The sequence below is a fragment of the Haliotis asinina genome, chromosome 3 (genome assembly GCF_037392515.1).
Source record: "Haliotis asinina isolate JCU_RB_2024 chromosome 3, JCU_Hal_asi_v2, whole genome shotgun sequence".
NCBI classification, from domain to species: domain Eukaryota; kingdom Metazoa; phylum Mollusca; class Gastropoda; order Lepetellida; family Haliotidae; genus Haliotis; species Haliotis asinina.
Genome location: NC_090282.1, coordinates 75727906 through 75749282, shown reverse-complemented (window position 1 = coordinate 75749282; position 21377 = coordinate 75727906). Strand labels below are relative to the sequence as shown.

At 40.1% G+C, this 21377-nt stretch overlaps 1 protein-coding gene and 1 long non-coding RNA gene across 2 annotated transcripts; both read left to right on the top strand.

Moving 5' to 3' along the window:
- On the top strand, window positions 1–8184 carry LOC137278460 (serum response factor-binding protein 1-like). The gene is made up of 7 exons (XM_067810790.1): window positions 1–216; window positions 520–608; window positions 1591–1663; window positions 2237–2305; window positions 2628–4279; window positions 5966–6033; window positions 7995–8184. Exons 1-7 carry the CDS (start codon window positions 142–144, stop codon window positions 8114–8116), a joined length of 2148 nt encoding a protein of 715 aa, XP_067666891.1. The 5' UTR covers window positions 1–141; the 3' UTR covers window positions 8117–8184.
- An 11088-nt stretch (window positions 8185–19272) lies between these two features.
- On the top strand, window positions 19273–21377 carry LOC137277080 (uncharacterized). Its single transcript, XR_010956608.1, has 2 exons — window positions 19273–19433; window positions 20817–21377. It is a non-coding gene; the product is annotated as an uncharacterized lncRNA (long non-coding RNA).

The window sequence follows — 21377 nt, the reverse complement described above, 5'->3', positions numbered from 1 at the left end:
GCAATATCGGCGAACGGTTTTTGACGTCTGGTTTCGTTTATGGTAAAAGCATGGGCCCTGGCCCTCGCTAATCTACGGTGTAATATGAAAGTGTGATGTACTAAATGCTTTTGTGATTGTTTTTCGTTAACTAGGGCCATTATGTCCACCGACAAACTAAGAAGTCTAGATGTGGCCGAAACGGCCTCAATAGACTTGATGGCTCTGAACAACAATGTGAGTTGAAGATAAGCTTTGCGAACAGATTTTGTGTTGTTTAATATGTCATTAAATGTTATGTGTTCGTGCAGGAAGTTTTGAGTAGTTCATCTTGTTGATCATATGATGACACCAAGAATCCAAGATGACACCAAGATCAGTTATGAAATAAACTTAATAAAAACCGCAAAACAGTATCTGTACAGACAATTTATATGTCATTCACTGTGCACACTTTGACAAGTATTATATATTTTAAAGCAAACAAATTAATGTGATGCCTACGTTGAATTTCATTAAATCGTGTTTGGTTTATTTCAGATTGTAACAATGAGGAAACGTGTGAAACAAGCAAAGGTGCGAGTCATCCAAAAACTAGTCCGCAGTATCGATTCTCTCAAGAAGAAAAAGTAGGTCTAAGTAATTCTTTTTTTATCTTGTTCATCGTTATGTTACTAAGAAATTGAATGCCAATCAAACAGATTATCACAGGGAACTTCTCCCCAGTAGTACTGTTGTAATGTGGTGTTATCACACAGATTATACACTTACCTTGCTTGATTTTTGGTTATGTGAACAAAGTGTGAAAAACTTGGATCAAAATATCTGTTCATAAGATCTGTTCATAAGTGTAGAAGGAATCCTACCACAAGACTCAAAAGGGCGTTAGCAATTGCACCAGTACAAACATATAGCTGTAGAAATTTCAAACCACATTGGCTATATATATTCCAAGATAATCAATGCTCAATGATAAATTCATGGCTTATCAGTGATATCACACCTGGATTTGCCAGAAGTGAATGATACCATAGAATATGCCAGTTCATACCAAATAATTTGGTAACATCAGTGAAGGAACAAGTGCACCTTCCTTTTGCCTACTCACACCCTCACTAACACAGCAGTTGCAGGTGCTCTTTATCCTGTTCACACCTGCATGGAATTACCACAATCATCTGTATCATTACCATCACTGCAATTAATCACTCATTGGTTACCTAGTTACCATTAGTTAAGCTGTGTTTTTTGGCTAATTGTGCTAATTTTGTCATCATAAACATGCCTGTTTTCATGAAAGATTGAAAAGATAAATGCCAAATTTACCATGTTTACCTTGTTTTGTCTTTCCTGAGTAATTTGAACTAATTTGTATCTATAAAAAAAACTCGCCCTAAAAAGACTTAATACCATATTCAGTGTGACATTGTTATTGAGACAAGTCGACAGGTAATTCTGTTCATGGTAATAATCTGGAATTCTGTCCCTTGAGCTTGTTACACAAACTTTACTGGAAATTATCTCACTTCGTCTTGTATTGTTGGTTATTTTAAGTGTACCAGCATATGTACATATCTGACATACATGAGATACATGTATGTATGATGTCAGGGGTACTCCTGCGATGTTGGAGAAGAACAAGAGGAAAGCTGAGCGTCTGGTGGAGGAGATCCATGTCATTAAGGTCAGAGGGGAATTCTGTGTATTCTGGGTTAAACAAGTGAACACTTTTATCTGTGAGTTTAAAGGGTCAACTTTTGGAAGAGATGGTCAGGTTTGATGTCTGTGTATCCTAACTGAATTGATTGTTACTTGTAATTGGTTTGTTTGTTCAGACTTGGATATTTCCAAGCTGTGGCTAGAATATTGCTCCATGCAACAAACACACCAATAATATGATAAATTTGTATCAAATTTCCTAGTGGAGAGGTTTGAGACTAGTATTTACATTTCATGAAACATGCTCAATATTTAATTTGGGGGTAGGGTGATATGCACAGGGTATTGAGTATTGTATCACGTATTTTACATACAGTGATTGTCACTTTACTCTTTGTACATTGAAGTTAATAACGTTATAACATTTGAAATTATTTGAAATATTTGAACTGATACTCCTGATTCTGTACAGTCTTTATGATTCTGTACAGTCTTTAGTTACCATGGTAACAGTCTTCAAACTCCTTTGGACAGTGTGTAAGATGTGGCATGTTTTAGTGTTACCAACAGTATTTTGGAAGAAAGTTTTCTTTTTCAGCACCTGAAAGCTGACAAGATTTCCAAGTTTGCAATTGGCAACACTGTATCTTTTGTGGAACTGTGCAAGGTAGTCTAATATTTATTGCAACTTGTATGTAGAAATTATGATACATATTTGTTTTACTATAGAAACTATATATATTTTATCTTTACTATTTTCAGTCTGTATAAAGTTATTCAATTTTAAGAAGTTGAATTTTATTTATAGGAACAGAACAGATTTAGTTGACATAACTTATTTGTTTTACAGTTGTTTTAATCTTCACAATTCCAAACACTGACTAAACACAATACAAGAATGTCATAATGTAATTGTCTGTCAGCAATCTTAATGGAAACTTTCTATTATACATTCACACATTCATTCAATATTTCATGCTTGTCTCCAGCAGGACAATTCATCCATCCAGTCTCGAGCTCTGACACGTGTTTCAGAGAATGAAGTCATACAGAAAGAGGTGGTGAGGTTCAGGGACTCCCACCCTGACTGGAAATCTCTCTCTGCCTTTCTCCTGATGAAGCAGAGTGGCAGACGCTACAAGAAGAAGAAGAATAAATCCACAACCGACAAAGTAGACACAAACATCAAAGCCAGGGAGGCCATGATGGAGGCTTATCTAGATTACAGACTTGAGAAGAAGAAAGTGGACACTGAGAAAGTTAAAAATTCTGAGCAGGTAAGGAAAGGCAAACAGAAAAAGAATCTTGTGAAAAAAGAGGCTGAAAGAGATGTGACTTCTGTGAACATGACATCATCAGATGGTGATAGTGAAGAAGAAATTGATAGTGAAGGAACTGATAGTGAGGAAGCTGACAGAGAAGACGTTGACAGGACTGAGGTGACCCCAAAAAGCAATGTGAAAAATGAAATGAGTTTGTGTTTTAGTGGTGTGGAGAAGGAACCGATGAAAACGTGGGATGATAGTGATAGTAGGGATAGTGATGAAGCTGAGGAGAGGATGACTCAGGAACAGTCTCCCAAGAAGTCCTCCTTGCAACATGGTTCTTTAGACAGGAAGAACCAGGGGAAGGAAGCAAGTGAGAAGGATGGGAACAAGAAGACAGGAGGTCTAAAGCTTGAGATACTGCAGCAGATGTTTTCATCAAAGGGTGCAGACAGTGAGTCAGAGTCAGACTCTGGACAGTCATCTGGTGATGATGAAGTTAAAGAGGATGTTAAGAAATCTGCAAAGAATGTGAAATTAAAGTCTAAAATCACAAAAGAAATGTTTCCTGAAGACTCTGATTTAAGTGGTGATGATTCGGACTTGGAGGAAGATATGACAGAGGAAGAGCTGAATGAATCTGATACTCTCTCTGATTTAAATCAACAGAAAAATGAAGACAAGAAGAAAAAATTAGCAACAAAAGCATCTAAACATGCCAAACAGAAAGGAAAAAATAAAATTATGGTTGTTAAAAAAATTAATCTGGAAGATTTAGAAAATGATGAGGACTTGAAAGAGAAAAGCTTTCCTGAAGATGTTCCAGGGATTCTTTTGTCTCCTGAAGTAAAGAAAACCCGAGATGCTTTCTTTGCTGGCAGTGATGATGAATCTGATGGTGAGGATGTGGAACAGGATGAAGCATCTTCTCAGGACAACAGTAGTGAAGATGAAGATGAAGGACCAAGTGCTTTCAAAACTACATTTATTGGTACATTGGCTCATAAGAAACAGTTGAAAAGGGGTGGTTGGTCAGACAGAGGTCAAGGTCGTGGACGTGGGTCTGGGGTCAGGGGACATAATGTTAGAGGACGTGGTGAATTTCATGGAGGACGTGGTGATTTTCGAAGAGGACGTGGTGATTTTCGAAGAGAAGGTGGTGATTTCCAAGGTGGACGTGGTGATTTTCGAGGTAGAGTCAGTAATTACAGAGGAGGACGTGGTAATTACCGAGGAGGATATAGTGGTAAAGACAGATCAGACTTTCAGAGAGACAAATTCCAAAGATTCGAGGGTGGAGGTAGGGGATCAGGGTCAAGTTTCAGAGGACAGAGATCAAATCAAGCAAAAGACAGACACAACTTTGATAATCAGAGGTAATTTATTACATTCTTACTTCATTGATCATACACTGAACAGCAAAACAAACACTGGCTTTTTGTCGGGAAGACATAAACATGACCACTTACTTTTATAAGATTTCATTTTTTTAAACATGCAGGGTTTTTTTGCTGTTCAGTATATTTAATCTATTGCACAGACCATATTTGGATTGATATGCAAAATATCATGCAATTTGTCATTATTCGAAAAGGCCATACTGCCCTAACAATCACCAGGAAACCTTCCATGTTTGGGGTTTTTTAAAAACTTTTTGCAGTAACTGTTAAGTTTTTCTTTTGGATCTTATTCATCATGTGCTGGGGTCAGACTTGAGTAGATCCATCGTAGTCTGTGACAGATGGTGAAGAGAAACACAACTAATTATAGTAGTAACATATGTCATATTTGGAATCACTCTTTCTTAGTAAAGTACAAATTCTAGTCCCTTTTTAGTTGAGTCCCATCTGGGATTCGAACCCGCACCATCAGAGTCAGGCACCCAATCACCAGCACCCAATCTCAGCTGTCTAGCCTGCTCAGCCACGGCGACTTCCACAAAAATAGAAGTTGGACAACTGGTAGTCCGGACTGCGTACTTTGTGTACCCCTCTGTTAAGAGTAAATTGGCAAAGCTCCCAAGTCCGAAGGCTATGAATACTAGTATTTGTACTTTACTAAGAAAGTGTAATCCCAAATATGACTTGTGTTACATTTGACCACTTTCAAAATAACATTGTGTAAACATAATCATAGTACGAGTCTGGTGTACATGTAGTTACAACATGTGCAGATGTACCCCACTGTGTTTATTGTGTATTATTGGTACTTTCCGCAAAACTTGTCACACATTTGAAAAGTTTTTGAAGGGAGGCTTGGGGAAAAGTAAACAAGGTGCAGTTAACTGGGATTATTATTTATTTTGAAGGGCAGTATTTTCTAAGCAGCCTGCTTAACTAATGAGTGATAATTTGCCAATTTCATTTCTGCTTCATTATGCTTTGTAGGGCTGATTGTGATTACTTGGCGATTTTTAACATACTAGTGTCATCATCATGATCATTGCTATTGACCTGTGTGATTGACAGTAACCCAAGCTTGTCGGTCGAGGATCGACTAACTGAATCTGGTGGTCATGTTCGTTAACTTGGTTGACAAAAGTCACTGTATCCCAATAGTGTAGATTAATGCTCATGATGTGGTCACTGGATTGTCTGTGGTCCAGACATGATTATTTACAGACCATTGCCATATAGCTGGAATATTGATGAGTGTCATGTTAAACAACAACCAAACCATCATGTCTGTCAGTGGGCATTGAGGGATTTATGTAGACCTGCTCAGACTCAAAGATAACATGTTTGTTGCAGATGTCAGTAAAATTTCCCAAATAATATGGGTGATAATTGATAATGTGTCTTTAAAGACATGGTGGATGATACTTCACGACAAATTTCAGCCAAAGTTTGAAATAGTAGATAAATCTCCGGTATGTTATCTCATGGTTATGTTCATGATTAAAATGTTTATGATTTGTCAGTGTAATGATGTCTGATGTCAGTACAACAAGTCGTCTGCTTTTTGTTATACATGTCTGATGTTTATAATCTAAGCATTTTAAGTGAACATTGTGATTTTGTTATTGCTTGCTTGAGCTGTTATTCCATCAAATTTATTTGCAGCTCTAGAGGTAGGGGAGATAACTCATACACTAGCACTGACTTTAGGAAGTCATCAGGAAAACAAGAAGGTGAGTTGTTCCAGTTCTTCCTGCTCAGGTGACCATGGGTTTGGTTTCTGATTCACCACACTCCACCATGTTTCTCTTCCCTAGTGTGTGTGGTGTTTGAAGTCCATTCTTCATCAGGTTCATTGTTATTTCTTCATCACCTAACTGGTGACCGCCTGGCAGTCCACATTTTAAACTGGCTTTAAACCCTGGGCTCTCATTCAGTAATGCTCACACTAACACCCTCTGGTTTGCTGTTACACTTCAATCCTCTGGTCAGTTGCTGAGTCACTCACTTAGGGGGTGGTGGGGTAGCCAAGTGGTTAAAGTTTTCACTCATCACACAGAAGACACAGGTTCAATTCCCTCATGGGTGCATTGTGTGAAAGTCCATTTATGGTGCCCCCTGCCATGATATTGCTGGATATTGCAGTTTATATTAAAGGTGACATGTAACGCAAAACACAGCTTAGCAGATTCTGGTAAATAGTCAAAAATGCAAATTCAACTTTTAAATTTGAAAAATAATGCGATTAAAAAAACCCCTGCAAAATTGCAGTTGAAGTGATTCACTAATTTTCACCCAGCTGTGGAGGGGAAAAGTAGTTTCACCTGCTGTGCTGTGCTGCGCCCATAGCACATGTGCAGTGATTAGGTTTGCACACTGTGAACCGGGAAGGTGACCCATACAAACACAGCAAATGATGCATGCAAGGATTATCGCTACGGTCAAAGTTGGAGAACAAGAGATGTTTCTTGTGATTACAAGCATCTTGGGTCTAATGAATATACACTGGCCCCATGCCAAGTTTTCAAGAAAATAAAGCATTAGAAAAACTAATTTCATTGCTAAAAATTGCTTAGCTTGAAAACTGAAATGTTTTAATACATGTTGATCATGGTTGATGGAAACCATGTATGCTGATTGTGACAAGCTGTGTCTGTCACTGACAAAACACAGTGTCTGTTTTATTGACACCTATGTGTCTCCCTGCCTGTTTGCTAATGACAATATGCAGTAAGCAAATATGTTTTGGTTTTTTAATTCGCCTGACAAGGGTAATAGGCATGATAGTTTGGGGTTAAGCTTGATAACAGGTCCATTAGAGGAACAGAACCAAAAGTTTTGGGTCATATTATTGTTATTAACATGAATGTACCATCAAAACTTCCACACAGCAACTGAGAACAAAGTAATACAGGTACTCCTTGTGAAATCAAAACCCCTGGACGTACAAAATTCCTTTGATAGTTTATGTGTGATAGTAATGAAAAGCTTACTGTTACTTTGAAATAATAAACTGAAGGACCCCCAAATCATACACTAACTCTTAGCCCATGTTTGACATCGGCACCACAATTTTGAATATAGAAATGATCCAATTATTGAACCAATTAAAAGCCATGTTAACATATTGACTGCCACAACGAGTATACTCCAAATTTGCCACTACGTGTTATCTTATAGCTACATCAATGATATTTTAAAACAAGTTTCACATGCTGGCAAAACAGACACAAGAAGCAATCGTCATCTGGCTGTGAAAAAGAATGCCAGGAGACATTGGTTTTTTGTGCATATTTAGCCAGCATATGAAATTTGAAACTCATATTGGCAAATTCGGCTAGAATTGATACTACACGTATACTCATGAAAGGCAGTCAGCGTGTAGAGCTCAATTTGTCAAAGGCACTACGCATGGTACCCACTGTTTTCTATTCTGTGCGAGCCAGGGTTTGTTCTCTGAAATATGGAGTAAAATCTTGGCTATTTTCAGACACCGAGTATGTCCAGCAAACAATTTCTGTTTTGTAAAGTGGAAGCACATGCGTTCTGTACCAGTGTTGTCAGAAACAAATTTTTCAAAACAAGGGTTTGTCTCTCCCTGCAACCAATATCGCATGCATAGCTCATCACATGCAGCGATAATGCATTCATTGTCCCTGATCAGGCCATCACATGCTTCCTGTATTGATTTCAGCCAAGAAGCAGCTCTCAGGTGATCAACCCTCCCTCCACCCATCCTGGGAGGCCAGCAAGAGGAAGAAGGAACAGAGTGGTATACAGGCATTCAAAGGAAAAAAAATCAAGTTTGATGACTGATTGTGTGCTTTGTCAGCTCATAAACCATTATAACATCGGTTGAATAATAAAACTGATGATTGATTGTCTTTATGCTTACTTCAAAAACTGCTTTATTGAAAGGGAAAACATTCTAATTTGTAGGTATAGATATTGTATAGGTGCACCTTGATTTTCTAAGGGATTTTAACGGATGTGTTTGACATTTGTTGATTGCAATACCACATGAGGAAAACATTTGCCAATTGTTTTGACAACTGAAGGAAGTGGTCATGAGCAGTTTTTTTGCTGTCTTTGGCAATTTTTTTTTGCAAAGCTGTAAATAACAGGAACTACAGGCTTTCTTGCTTTTTTACACATACACCAGATGTTATACATCTTAACAAATCTTTGGCCCTTGTCACTTACTCACAGTTTTGGCAAATAACCGAGTCTGGTCCATCTCAGATGCTATACATTGCAAATACACCTCACTTTGACAACTTATAAACTCAACAGGATTCCATATATTTGATTGCAGCATAAGCAATAAACAACCATTGACAAACCAGTATGAAGCATGCTGGACTTCTGTGGGAAACCTGATGCCATTTTATAGCTTCCAATAAAGTCATGTTTTGCCTGGCTGTGATATACCCACCAACTAGAAACAAGGAATGGCAGCATTTGTTTCATATTTAGTACTGTGGGTAAAGGTTCTGCCTGACCAAAGAACTATTTCCAAGACTGAGACAAAAGGGTGGCAATGGTGACCTCAACATTCCTGACTGAACACTCCAATCAACTTTTGATCAACAATCGAACTTTCTTTTTTAACAGATTTTCCTAAAATATCACACAACTCCAGTTTTCGTTCGTTTACAGATTTCGAGACCATGGTAAAGTTTTAAACTGTTTTCTCTTACAGGTGTATAGTGTATGTGTTCAATGTCTGTTTTAACATTATGTTGGTGTGCTGTCAGGTGAACAATTGACTTGACTTCATGTGTTTGAGAGTGGCACTTGTTGTTTAGGATAAGCTACTGTTCTTAAGAATATTGTGTATTTATAAAACATTAGCATCAACGCCCTAACATTTTCAAAAGAAACATGAAAAAAGATCTTGACCATGTCATCAGCATGCCTCCATGATTAAGCATCAAATGCAGTGACATCACAGACGTCCTGAAATCTCCCTGCGGCATTAAATACACTTACATGAAGTCAGATAGTGTAGAAACTACCAACGGACTACTCGCCGCCATATAGCTGGAATATTGCTGAGTGCGGCGTAAAACTAAACTCACTCACCAACCGACTACTCGCCGCCATATAGCTGGAATATTGCTGAGTGCGGCGTAAAGCTAAACTCACTCACTCACCAACGGACTCCTACTGACTACTATGTCTACTTATGGTCCGTTCCCGAGGATAGTGAACGTTTTCTGTACTGGTGATGGGAGAGGATATCCCGTTGACCCAACAGGATTGACTTAACTTTGAGCAGGAAAAGATGAGGGAATACGGCAATCACAGCTACCATGTCAGTGTGACACTCTGGGGAGTTAATGTGTACGAACTGTATCACTTTCTCAAACACGAGACTTAAACATAGTTGTCTCTCACTGAAACACTGAATATATTTTGTGTGTTCGGGGTTCATGAGAGCAGTCGACTACCGGATGATGCCGACGACGAACCTTTAGTCTTCCGCCAGTCTGTAAGAGGATATTAAGAGCACGTGAGTTGCAGGAAAGTCAGCAGACGACGAGTTCCTCATTCATGGACGTGACGGGATGATCTGAAGATGTTATGACGTGGGAATTCCGTGTTTGGATTGGTCCATCCTGAGGTGTGAAAACGGGTCGATGGGCAGGTTCGGTCACTTCGTTTGCATTGTCTAGACGTATGCTGGTGGTGTTTCTTTATACCCTTTGTGTGTGTCACCAAACTGGAATATGGTGTTCAAAAGACTTTGGACGACGTTGGGCCAGCCTCTGACTGCAACAGCTACATTTGACCAATTCTCATATAGTAACTTCCCAAACGTTATTTAGTCGGCTCTCACGTCGAGAACTGATTTCCCCCAAAGGGGCAGTACACTGAGGACACCCGTTAGAACGCTGAAACTTTTTAAACTGCTTTCTGCTTGAAAAGAAGCGACAAAACCCTTTCCACATCCGTAAGATATATGTGTTAAAAGCAGAGCCGACTTACAGATGTGACTATATCATGAGAACATATTTGTTTCAGTGGTTTTACAGCTTACGATGAATGAATCACCATTGAAATAGCATTTATGTCATGTGTTCGCGGATAGGTGACATCAGTCATAATCATATGCAGATGCTAGTCAGTTCTTCACTGTACGGGATGGGTGACCAAAAGTTATCAGTTCCAAAATTGCGCAGATTGATGCTCGTCCTTTTGATCACTGGATTGTCAGATCCAGACTCCTATAAGGACAAGCTTTATAAATTAACAGCTTCTTTATTCAGATAATGTGACGTTTCTGTACGTATTCTTGTTTAGTCTAGCAGACTCGATTATTGACAGACTGCCGCCATATAGCTGGAATATTGCACTCGCTCACATCTCCTGGGAGCGCAGCGTTAGTCTATTCTTGACCCTGTGCTGCCTCAGTACCAAAACTAGGTGTGAAGCGCGATGACATGTTTAGCCACATGCCTTGTCACGCTAAATACAACCTTAAACCACTCTCCCACACAACAGGAAATCAAATATTGACTCCTTTCCAAAGAGCACAACAACACATGTTATATCCTCAGGCTGTCAACTGATGCTTACTGAACACGTTTGCGTATCTCCCCTGGGAAACAGGGAAGTGTAGCCAACGGATGCCAAATTGGTATGTATTGCTATGAATCTGATATTGTCATGGAGGCGTAGTCAAAGGAAGTCATCCTTTCTGTAATGCAGATGACACTCCCTAACACCCTAACTAAACCCCAGCAGACTATATTTGACGTAAAAGGTAACAAAATGGATGGCCAACCTGGTTGAATTGGTTAATCACGTCATCTTGGACAGATAAATGTGACGTCAATCACGTCATTGTCTGGTCCAGATTCCATTTTTTACGAGCTATCGCCAGCTGGTGTTTTGGGCTCTGTGCCGTTAAACCAAAATCCGGGATACGTATTATTTCGGGTTGATTCACATCCTGGACTCCAACCTGCGAAACGAGTGAGACACTTAACCACCTTTACACAATGTTAGTGATCTAACCCACTCCCCACCACGTACTCTTCAACAACAGAAGTTTCATACAATGGACTGTGACCAGTATAATTTGGCACGGCTCCCATGATCCAAATCTATGAATACACAATGCCCTTTAGAAAGTGGTCAAAAGTTGCGTATTTCTTCCTTTGAGTGAAAGTTTCTCAGCTAAATGCAGACTCCAGTACAAACATACTGAGAAACTGACCAAACATATATTACATAATATGTTTTTTATCATATTCTGAAGGACGACCCGTGAAGGCCCGGGGTAGAATAGACCTGCAGCAACCCATGCTTGCCGTAAAAGGCAACTATGCTTGTCGTAAGAGGCCACTAACGAGATCGGGTGGACAGGCTCGCTGACTTGGTTGACACATGTCATCGGTCCCAACTGCGCAGATCGATGCTCATGCTGTTGATCACTGGATTGTCTTGATCAGACTCGACTGTTACAGACCGCCGCCATGTATATGGAATTTTGCTGAGTGTGGCGTAAAACTAAACTCACCGAAGGACATTGTGTTGCATATACAAGAAACCAACAAACCATTTTCCCCTTTTGAAAAAGACGTTTATATTTGAATATAACGCACGAAAGGGCTGATGGATTCGTAAATAATGATAAAATCGCCCTTTGGAGAAAGGCAAAGGCAGTTTAACGAGAGTCCTGAAATCAAACTTTCCATAATAATCACAAAAGATCTGAGGACGACCTCGACCGTAATATAATCTCGATGTATAACGACACACATGTAATTATGTTTATAATGGTTTCAAAATTCCTGTGGAGGAGTAACGCTGTGCACCAGTGAACGTAGAAGTGAAGAGTCCGTGAAGATCCGGGTTAGAATTGATCTTCAATAACCCATGCTTGGCGTACGAGGCGGCTAACGGGGTCGGGTGGCCAGGGTCGCTGGCTTGTTTGCATACAGCATACAAGCATACAGCCAAAGCAGAGGTGCTACACACCACCGCCTCCTGAATTCCAAACACCATCAGTTCTTTCACCCCGAGAGATGAGACTCGGGGTGTCCTTCCGTACATTATATCGTGACAAGGAACTGCAACACAGACCGATTGTATGGCGATATTGTAGGTGCACTAGAAACGAAGAATAACAAGGTCTTTTGGAGTAAATTACAGTCTCTTTTATGTTGAGCAACCTCTCAAGTGACACACGGTTAACATATTTTAAGAATCCTGCCTCGCTATCAACAACAGCTTTCGATAGGTGTGTCGAAGGATGTTTACATTTCCCATGATATTGAGCTGTATAATAACCGCAGGCACCCAGATTTTCTCTCAGATCCTACTAATCAGGATGAAATTATGTAGGCAATAGATTAACTAACACACACACACACACACACACAGAGAAAGAGAGAGAGAGACACACACATCCTGCGTTTTATATGTTTCTTCCAATGATTGTTCTATATTTAGAAAGTTATTATATGCAGTTGGTATGTTGTTTGGAGTCACTGTGTCTTTGTATAAGAATGGCAATAGGAAAAACCCAAACAGCTACACGGGATCTTTCTTATTAAGTGTGATGAAATAGTCATCACTGGCATTCTAAATTTAACTATTTGGGTTTGGCTGGACCTAAGTAAAACTTTACATGAATCACAGGCAGGTTTTAGGAATGACTATTCACCATAATATTTTCATTCTTCGGTGGTTTGTTCAAATGTATCTAAGGAAACCTGATCATAGGTTGCGTGCCTCATTTATTGATTTTAGCAGGGCTTTCGACTTAGCAGACAAACATAAGCTACTGTGTGGACTGTCCAGCAATAGTGTTCATGGTACGATCTTCAGTCTTGTAAGAGACATGTATGAGGTCAAAGCGTGGGTTCGAGTTAGTAGAAATAGGTTGGATATATTCCCAACTTCTCATAGCGTCAGACAGGGGTGTATTTTAAGTCCGATATTATTTATATTTTTTTTCATAAACGAGTTAACAGAGGAAATGCAGAATAGTAGTAGAAGGGGTATATTTGTCAGATCCGAAGTGGACGACTTTTTATTGTTGCTCTTTACCGATGATGTCACTTTGGTAAATGATTCTGTCGGAATCATTTACCGTACCAAAACCAAAATTAGATTTCCTACATAGATTTTGTTCGAAATGGCGTCTGGAGGTGAATTTAGGTAAATCATTGTCTTTAGATCATGGTAGATATCCTAGAATTACAGAGAAATGGTTCTATGATGGTCAGGAAACGAAAGTTGTTAGCTATTATAAGTATTTGGGTGTCATATTTTCTTCAAGGCCAGTGTGGACTAAAGCTTATGAGAGGGCGTTAACAGCTATGAAAGCGTGCTTTCCTGTCAAAAAGATGTTGATCAAGTGTGACGCGCCTTATGAAATGGTTAACAACATGTTTGACACGAAAATAGCATCAATTGTGCTCTATGGCACTGAAATTTGGGAATATACTTACAGAGCAGATACTGAAAAGCTTCAGGGCTCGTCCTTCAAGAAATATTTATGTTTATGAAATTTGTGTCTACAAAAGCTGTGTTAGGCAAATTGGACAGATAGCAAATGTCTTTTAATTATTTTAGTCGTTGTATCAGGTAGCGGTGTAGACTCGTGCGAATGAGTAGCCATGGGTGTCATCGAGCTGGTTCTGAAAGCTTAAAGTCTTTGATGAAAATGGAAATGTCAGCTGGGTGTCTCTTGTTCGTTCACATATGTCTTAAAGCTTATTCATCGCACAAGTCAGTTCCAGAAACAGAAGCATAATATAACTACGCTGTACACTAATAAAGACTTTAGGCGTGCTTTTTGTACATGACCCGTGAAGGTCCCGGGGTAGAATAGGCCTTCAGCAACCCATGCTTGCCATAAAAGGTGACTATGCTTGTCGTAAGAGGCGACTAACGGGATCGGGTGGTCAGACTAGCTGACTTGGTTGACACATGTCATCGGTTCCCAATTGCGCAGATGGATGCTCATGTTGTTGATCACTGGATTGTCTGGTTCAGACTCGATTATTTACAGACCGTCGCCATATAGCTGGAATATTGCGACGTAAAACTAAACTCACTCACTCACTTTTTGTACATTTCGTTACTTATCACACAAACTAGGTACCTAACAGTTGCGGTTCAATAAAGCGAATGGAGATAATACCTTTATAAAATCAATATGTGTCAAGTGTCATTAGAATGTAAAAGACTATTTCACTTTCTATTAATATGTCCTTACCATACAATCTTATGCAATTTATATCTGGTTACTATCACATAGAATCTGTATGTATTTAAGTTTAAGTAGTTGTTTCGCACAAAATATATGAATGTTATTGAAAGCCTGGATTTACCAGTTTGACTACAATATGATGATACATTATAGTTATGTATATGTAGCAGTTTACTAACTGTTTTTCTGTGAAATATGTTAATATACAGGTCCATCTGCATACCCACTTTTTTATCATACTCCACACCTGTTCATTTTAGTGAGTTTAGTTTTCACGCCGCTCACAGCAATATTCCAGATATATGGCGGCGGTCTGTAAATAGTCGAGTCTGGACCAGACAATCCAGTGATCAACAACATGAGCATCGATTTGCACAATTAGGAACCGATGACATGTGTCAACCAAGTCAGTGAGTCTGACCACCCGATCCCGTTAGTCGCATAGTCACCTTTTATGGCAAGCACCGTTTGCTGAAGGCCTATTCCACCACGGGACCTTCACGGGTCTATTCATTCTAAATTTACAGAGTATGGAAACCTGTGATCACATGCTAATAATTTTAAACAATATACACAAACACGAATCATCAAACCGAAAACACATCGCTCCGTGTTCGACAAAACCAAACCCTGAATGTGGAGTCAATCCATTCTCTACTCTTGCTGACGATGCTCATGCTACTGATCACGTGATTGTTTGGTCCAGACTAGACTGTTTTCCAGACCAGCGTCATATAGAACAAGTGTATATGGATGACAACTTTTTTAATACTGGAACACGACGTTTCGATACGGGTTCTTGTATCGTTTTCAAAGCGTGACTGATACAGGGAGAGAACAGGCGATATATATACATAAAGTAATTAACAAGTGATGATAAAGACAAAGGGTTGATAATGGATACAAGGATAACATGGAAGCCAGTAGTGCACAGAGCCTAGTATGAATACAAGTTAACAATGTGATGATAACTAAGTCAGCCAGTGAGGTACACAGAGTGGGTTGTTTATACAGTAAGCTAGAGTGGTTTGATGAGCTCATCGTAAGCCGTGGGGATGGGGTAACCTTGGTCTCTGTTAATCAGGGGTCAGTATCGTTTGATGTTGATAGCTTCAGTTATTTTCCTTTTGGTAAAGTCTGATTGGTTCTTTGAGAGGATGGTGTAGTCAGTACAGTTGATTTGGTGATCAGGATGGGCCTGTATCGAAACGTCGTGTTCCAGTATTAAAGAAGTTGTCATCCATATACACTTATTCTATTCTAAAAAGTCAACGTCATATAGATGGAATGATGACGTGTGTGTGGCGTTAAACAACAAACTAATCATTAGTTCACTCACAAGTTTGTGTGGTCCAGATTTGATTAGACTATTTACAGACCTCCGTCATACAGGTGGCGTGATGCTAACGTCAGCAATATTGCGCAAGCAAACGCACATTGGTATAGCAACACCTCAACACCTTAAATACACCCGTATTATTACCTTCAACATCCAGTACACGTTCAACATGAGTCAAATACTATTTACACCACGGAATGTCAGTCAGCCGTGACATGTAAACAGGGCTGTTTTTCAGATAATTGTGTGACGGTAGCCAGAACTGGCAATCATTTCGCGGTGGTTAATTCAATGAGACTGCGTCGTCTTCAACCTTAGCATGAACACTTACATATCTTGTGATACAGTGTCAGAAGTGCTGACAATAAAGCGAATATTCGTCGTATGTAACGTGATGTGAGGAAGCTGTATTTTCCATTGCTTTGTCAAGGTATAAACGATCCGGTTTAAATCGACACAGGTATTCTTTACGTCTTTAAAAAGGGTGTCTCTCAGACATTCACTCGTGTGGATTCACTTGTGTGGATTCACTCGTGTGAGCTGTATGTAAACATTTCAAACTACCTTGGACAAAATATTTATGTAATGTAGACTATAAAACCAGATTTCCATGATACGACAACAGAAATAGACGAACAATGATATACACATGGTGAGAGGCATTTTGAACTCAATAAACGTAGTGACGTCACTTCACTGGAGATTGAAAAGATTACATAGAAGAACGCCGGAGTTTGAAGTTCGTCGTGTGCGCTGATTTTGAATAAAACAATATGGGACACATCGGTTACCTTAAAACTTGGAACAATGTCGGTGGTTAATACAAATATTAATTTGCTGTAAATATCTAGGATGCTTTTGTCACTATTTTATAAATATTTCTGACTGGGTGAGCTTAGTATTTTAAGGGGTTTTATCTATTTAACACCAGCGAACGTATATCACCTGCACGATGTTGTGCTCCACCAGTTTTAGTAAATTTCAAAGATGAAAAGCTGATATTTGCAAATACCTTTTGTCTCCGATGCCTTCTATAGACTAACCACGGTAGTAACTGTATAGATGTAGCGTATTTCTTAGTTTATGAAATAACCCTTTATACCAAACCCCAAAACGGGACACGTCACTACTATGACACACAATAACATTCATACTTATCAAGTGATGATGAACTATTACACATTTAATTAAGTGGGAGATAGTACACCTCCCCTGCCCAATCCCAGGGTGATATTTACACAAGTATGCTTTTTGGTATGTACGCTCACATGCAAAAGAAACGTCCCCAAAATACAACTTGGTATAAGTGGCCATATACGTGAATTATGGTTGGGAGCACATCATGATTGGTCACACGCCTAGGCAAACTGGCAGGACATCAGACAAACCAAGGAGCTGAAGACCAAGGGTCACCACTCCAGGGAGACCACCATTTACGGGTGCTTCAGTTGAGGAACAGATTTGTAAGTGTGACGCCATCAGCTGCGAAAAGTGTTGGGCATCGAGTCAGCGGACGGACAGTAAGCACACGTCTTCGTGCACATGGTATCCGTGCCTACCGAAAGTTCAAGGACATGAGGCTGACGCGTGAACAACGACGTCGTAGACAAGAATGTTCGTCTGTAGAAGCAACGAAACTGAGGTCGAGTATTCTTCACATATGAAAGCAGGTTCTAAATTAACAGACCTGATGGTCGGGTATTTGACTGAGCACCTCTGGGACCAACTCTAACGTAGCACCCGAAACCGTTTCCCGCCTCCGTTGACCAGGAATGCGTTGATTCAGGTCTTGCAGGGACAACTTGTACCACATCGCATGATCAGACGACTTGTCCACTCTGTGCGACGTCGTGTCGTCACACGCGTTAATAGAGATTTTCCTGTCTGTAGGAACTTTTTTATGCTACGATGTGTATGTTGGCATGTGCTCGAAAACCGAGCGATCAACCGTCGTCTGTAAATGTAGCCTATAAACATGTTGAATCAAGCTAAATATCTATGATAACCAGTCTAAGCAAACGTATCCTAGTACTTTTCGTTACACTCCACTACTGAGTCTAACGAAACCTTATGGGAGGTCGCGTCAGGTAACCTTAGAGATTGACCAATCAGAACACAGCTGACCAAATGTGGACATTCGCACATACCTTTTGAACTTTTTACCTCGAAAAGGTTCGTATCCGAACGATTCCGAATGCTATTTAGCGTACGCTCGCTTCCGGGTGATGCACACGGCGTACGTACAACCATGACAACGGTTCAACCGTCTCGCGTTTGCCTGGAGGGTCATTGGTCAATCTCAAAGGTTACCTGACGCGACCTTCTAGTAGGGTTTGTTAGACTCAGTGGTGGCGTGGAACAAAATACACTGAGACTAAGTTTACGTAGACCGCTATGATAGCCTACAGAACTGTACAATATACATGTAGTTTATTGATATAAAGCCTTGAACACACTTACTGTGTTTCTCATGCTTGTCTGAGAGAGAATAACACACATGGGGACGTTGCGTTTGCACGTGAGCGTACATATCGCTCTTGAGAGTGAGTGAGTTAATGTATTTCATGTTTCAGCTTTTTCACGGAGGCCTTTCTCGAGAGTGAGTGAGTGGGTGAGTTAGGTTCGACGTCGCTTTTATCAATAATCGAGCAATACCACCACATGGCCACCATAAATGGACTTCACACATTGTATCCATGTGGGGAATCGAACCCGAGTCTTCGGCGTGACGAGCCAACGCTTTAACTTCAGGCTATCCCACCCCCCAAAAATTATCAACAATTAAATACATAGGTGTTTATAACAGATATCAATGACTTTGTTAACGGTTGTCACTTTCATACCACCGACAGACACATTCATGAAGCGCAATGCATTTCGTCCTGTGCTTATGTGTGAACCTATAAGCCTTAGGGACCCGTGAGGGTTCGGGGTAGCATAGGCCTTCAGCAACCCTTGCTTGTCATAAAAGGTGAGTATGTTTGTCGTAAGAGGCGACTAACGGGATCGGATGGTCAGGCTCGCTGACTTGGTTGACACATGTCATCGGTTCCCAATTGTGCAGATCGATGCTCATGTTGTTGATCACTGGATTGTCTGTCCCAGACTTGATTATTTACAGATCGCCGCCATATATCTGGAATATTGCTGAGTGTGGCTTAAAACTCAACTCACTCACTCACTGTAAATCTTAGGCAAGTAAACTCTAGGGTGTAGGTGACACCCAGCTTGCACCTGAGCGACCGAATTATGTGCAGTGAGATACTACAACAGACGAGGAAAGTGTTAGATAGACCTCGACTCTTGAAAGGAACAACAGCCTGTTGCAGCTTCCAATATGAGGAAAAACTTGAATCAGGTCACTTTGTGAGGGAACGAAAATGAGGAAAAGTCTTCAGCAGGAAAATACTGTGTAGTCGAACAAAGAACCTGACGCATTTAAGCGCACTTTAGCGTTTGTCGAGTCAGTGTATGGCATAATTGTACATGGGAAGCTTCTAGCACGCTTGCAAGGGATAGAGATGGGCGGTTCCATCGTGATTGTCTGTTATTTGTCTATAATCGTAAGTAAGACTCGTCGTTTACGACGGCATGTATTCTAAACTGTCTTTTTAAGGCTGTTCGCATCTTTTCTGTGCTTCCCATTTCCCGACTGCCTTCATTCGGGAAATTTTCATTCCTGTGTCAAATATTGAAAAGGAATTCCAATTTCACTTTTCCCCGCAGCTGCGGAAATGTATGTCTTAGAGTGATGAAAACACACTCATATAACTTGTACTTTCACAAGCTTGACCCTGATGGATCTTCCTTTATCGATATTTGTGAGTAAATTGTTTCAAAGGCAAAGCGACTCGATCCACATCATACATTACTGTGAGTTTAGGGATGACGTATACCCAGTCTAAGTCAACTTAGTCTCAGTACTTTTCGGTGCACTGCAGTAGTAGAGTGTAACGAAAAGACCTGAGACTAAGTTTTCTTAGACTGAATGTATGCCCGTACCACAGTCACCACAGTCTATAGTAAATGTTTCCAAAGAACGACGTCCTTAAAAAGTGAAGTCTAAAATGGACTCTTTTACAGCCATGTTGAAAACTTCCTCATGACTTACTCACGTAGGCATTAAGTACTCATATAATCAGTGTCCAGGTTAATCGACAGCACTTGTTGCATGTGTCATATATAGAAACTAACGGATTTGTTTTGAAATATTGCGTGTTGCCGATTTGTGTTAATTTAAACAGGAATCGAAACCTATGAGATGAGGGCAATCTTTGGTGTCTTCTCTTTGTTTAATATTCTCCATCCTATCCCTCTAACCATGTAAAGGGCTGGTCGGATAACCAACTAACCGCGCTGTTTGTCATAACAAAATCCGTCATGCTTTTAGTGAAAGGTGGATAATATGCTGGTGGCTGATTGTAATATTATCGAACAAAATAAAGAACCATGAAAATAATGTCTAAAGCTGTTACTTTCCGTCTGGGAATTCCGACAATAGACTCTCTGCATTTCACTGTATACGCCCCATGTATTATCTAATTAAATTATTTTGTATTTGTTTCGGGATCCATTGCTGTTGTTAACTGCGTCATTGTTAGGAGGTATTCTCGAACACATGAATATACTGAGTGAGATGGGTTTTACACCACATTTAGCAATGTTCCATCAATATCACGGCAGAGATAAATGCGCTTCACACATTCTACTCATGTCGGGATCGAACCCGGGTTTTCGGTGTGACGAGCTATAGCCTGCAAACAGTCGTATTTAGACCAGGCAATCCAGAGTAGAAAACATGAGCATCTCTCGATGCGAGTCAGTGAGTCTAATCCCCTAGTACGTGGTTAGTCTTTGAGTGTTGTGAGAGACTTCTGTCCTATTCGGATCCAGGCATCACGTGTGTCTGTTGTGTGCTGACTCTTTAATAAGCCTCTGTTTTGCAGCTACAGTATGGAGTCCACTCCACCAAGCAACACCGGACAAAGATGTGTCATGGCTCGTCTGCTTACAAGTATGACGAAAGCATGTTAATGTTGGTTCCGGACATTAGGAATGCTACAAGCTCGTATGCCCGGGCCAGCGAGGAGAGAATCTCTATCTTGAGTTTGGCTAGCTCGAAATGTCCCACACGTCTGACGACGTCGTCAGTCTTGTGTCCCCACTACTTCGTGCTCAACTACGACCACAACAGGATCCCAGCTATTGTCTTTGAGGCTAGATGCAGATGTAGGAACTGTTTGGAATCACCCATGAAGAAGTGCCGACCCTTGTACCACTTCAGATATGTTCTCCAAAGGGATCCCAAATCGGACTGTTATGTGAGAAAGGTCAAAGCTTTTGTAGCAGGTTGTCAGTGTCACACTGAGTCGTAAAATCAACAATTCGTTTGTAAATAGATGCTTATATAAATTGTTCTGGTGTCGCCAATTCGACATATTAATAATTTCATGTATGCAATGTGGATTGGTTGGATTTAATTTGAAATAAATGTCATTCGAACATTC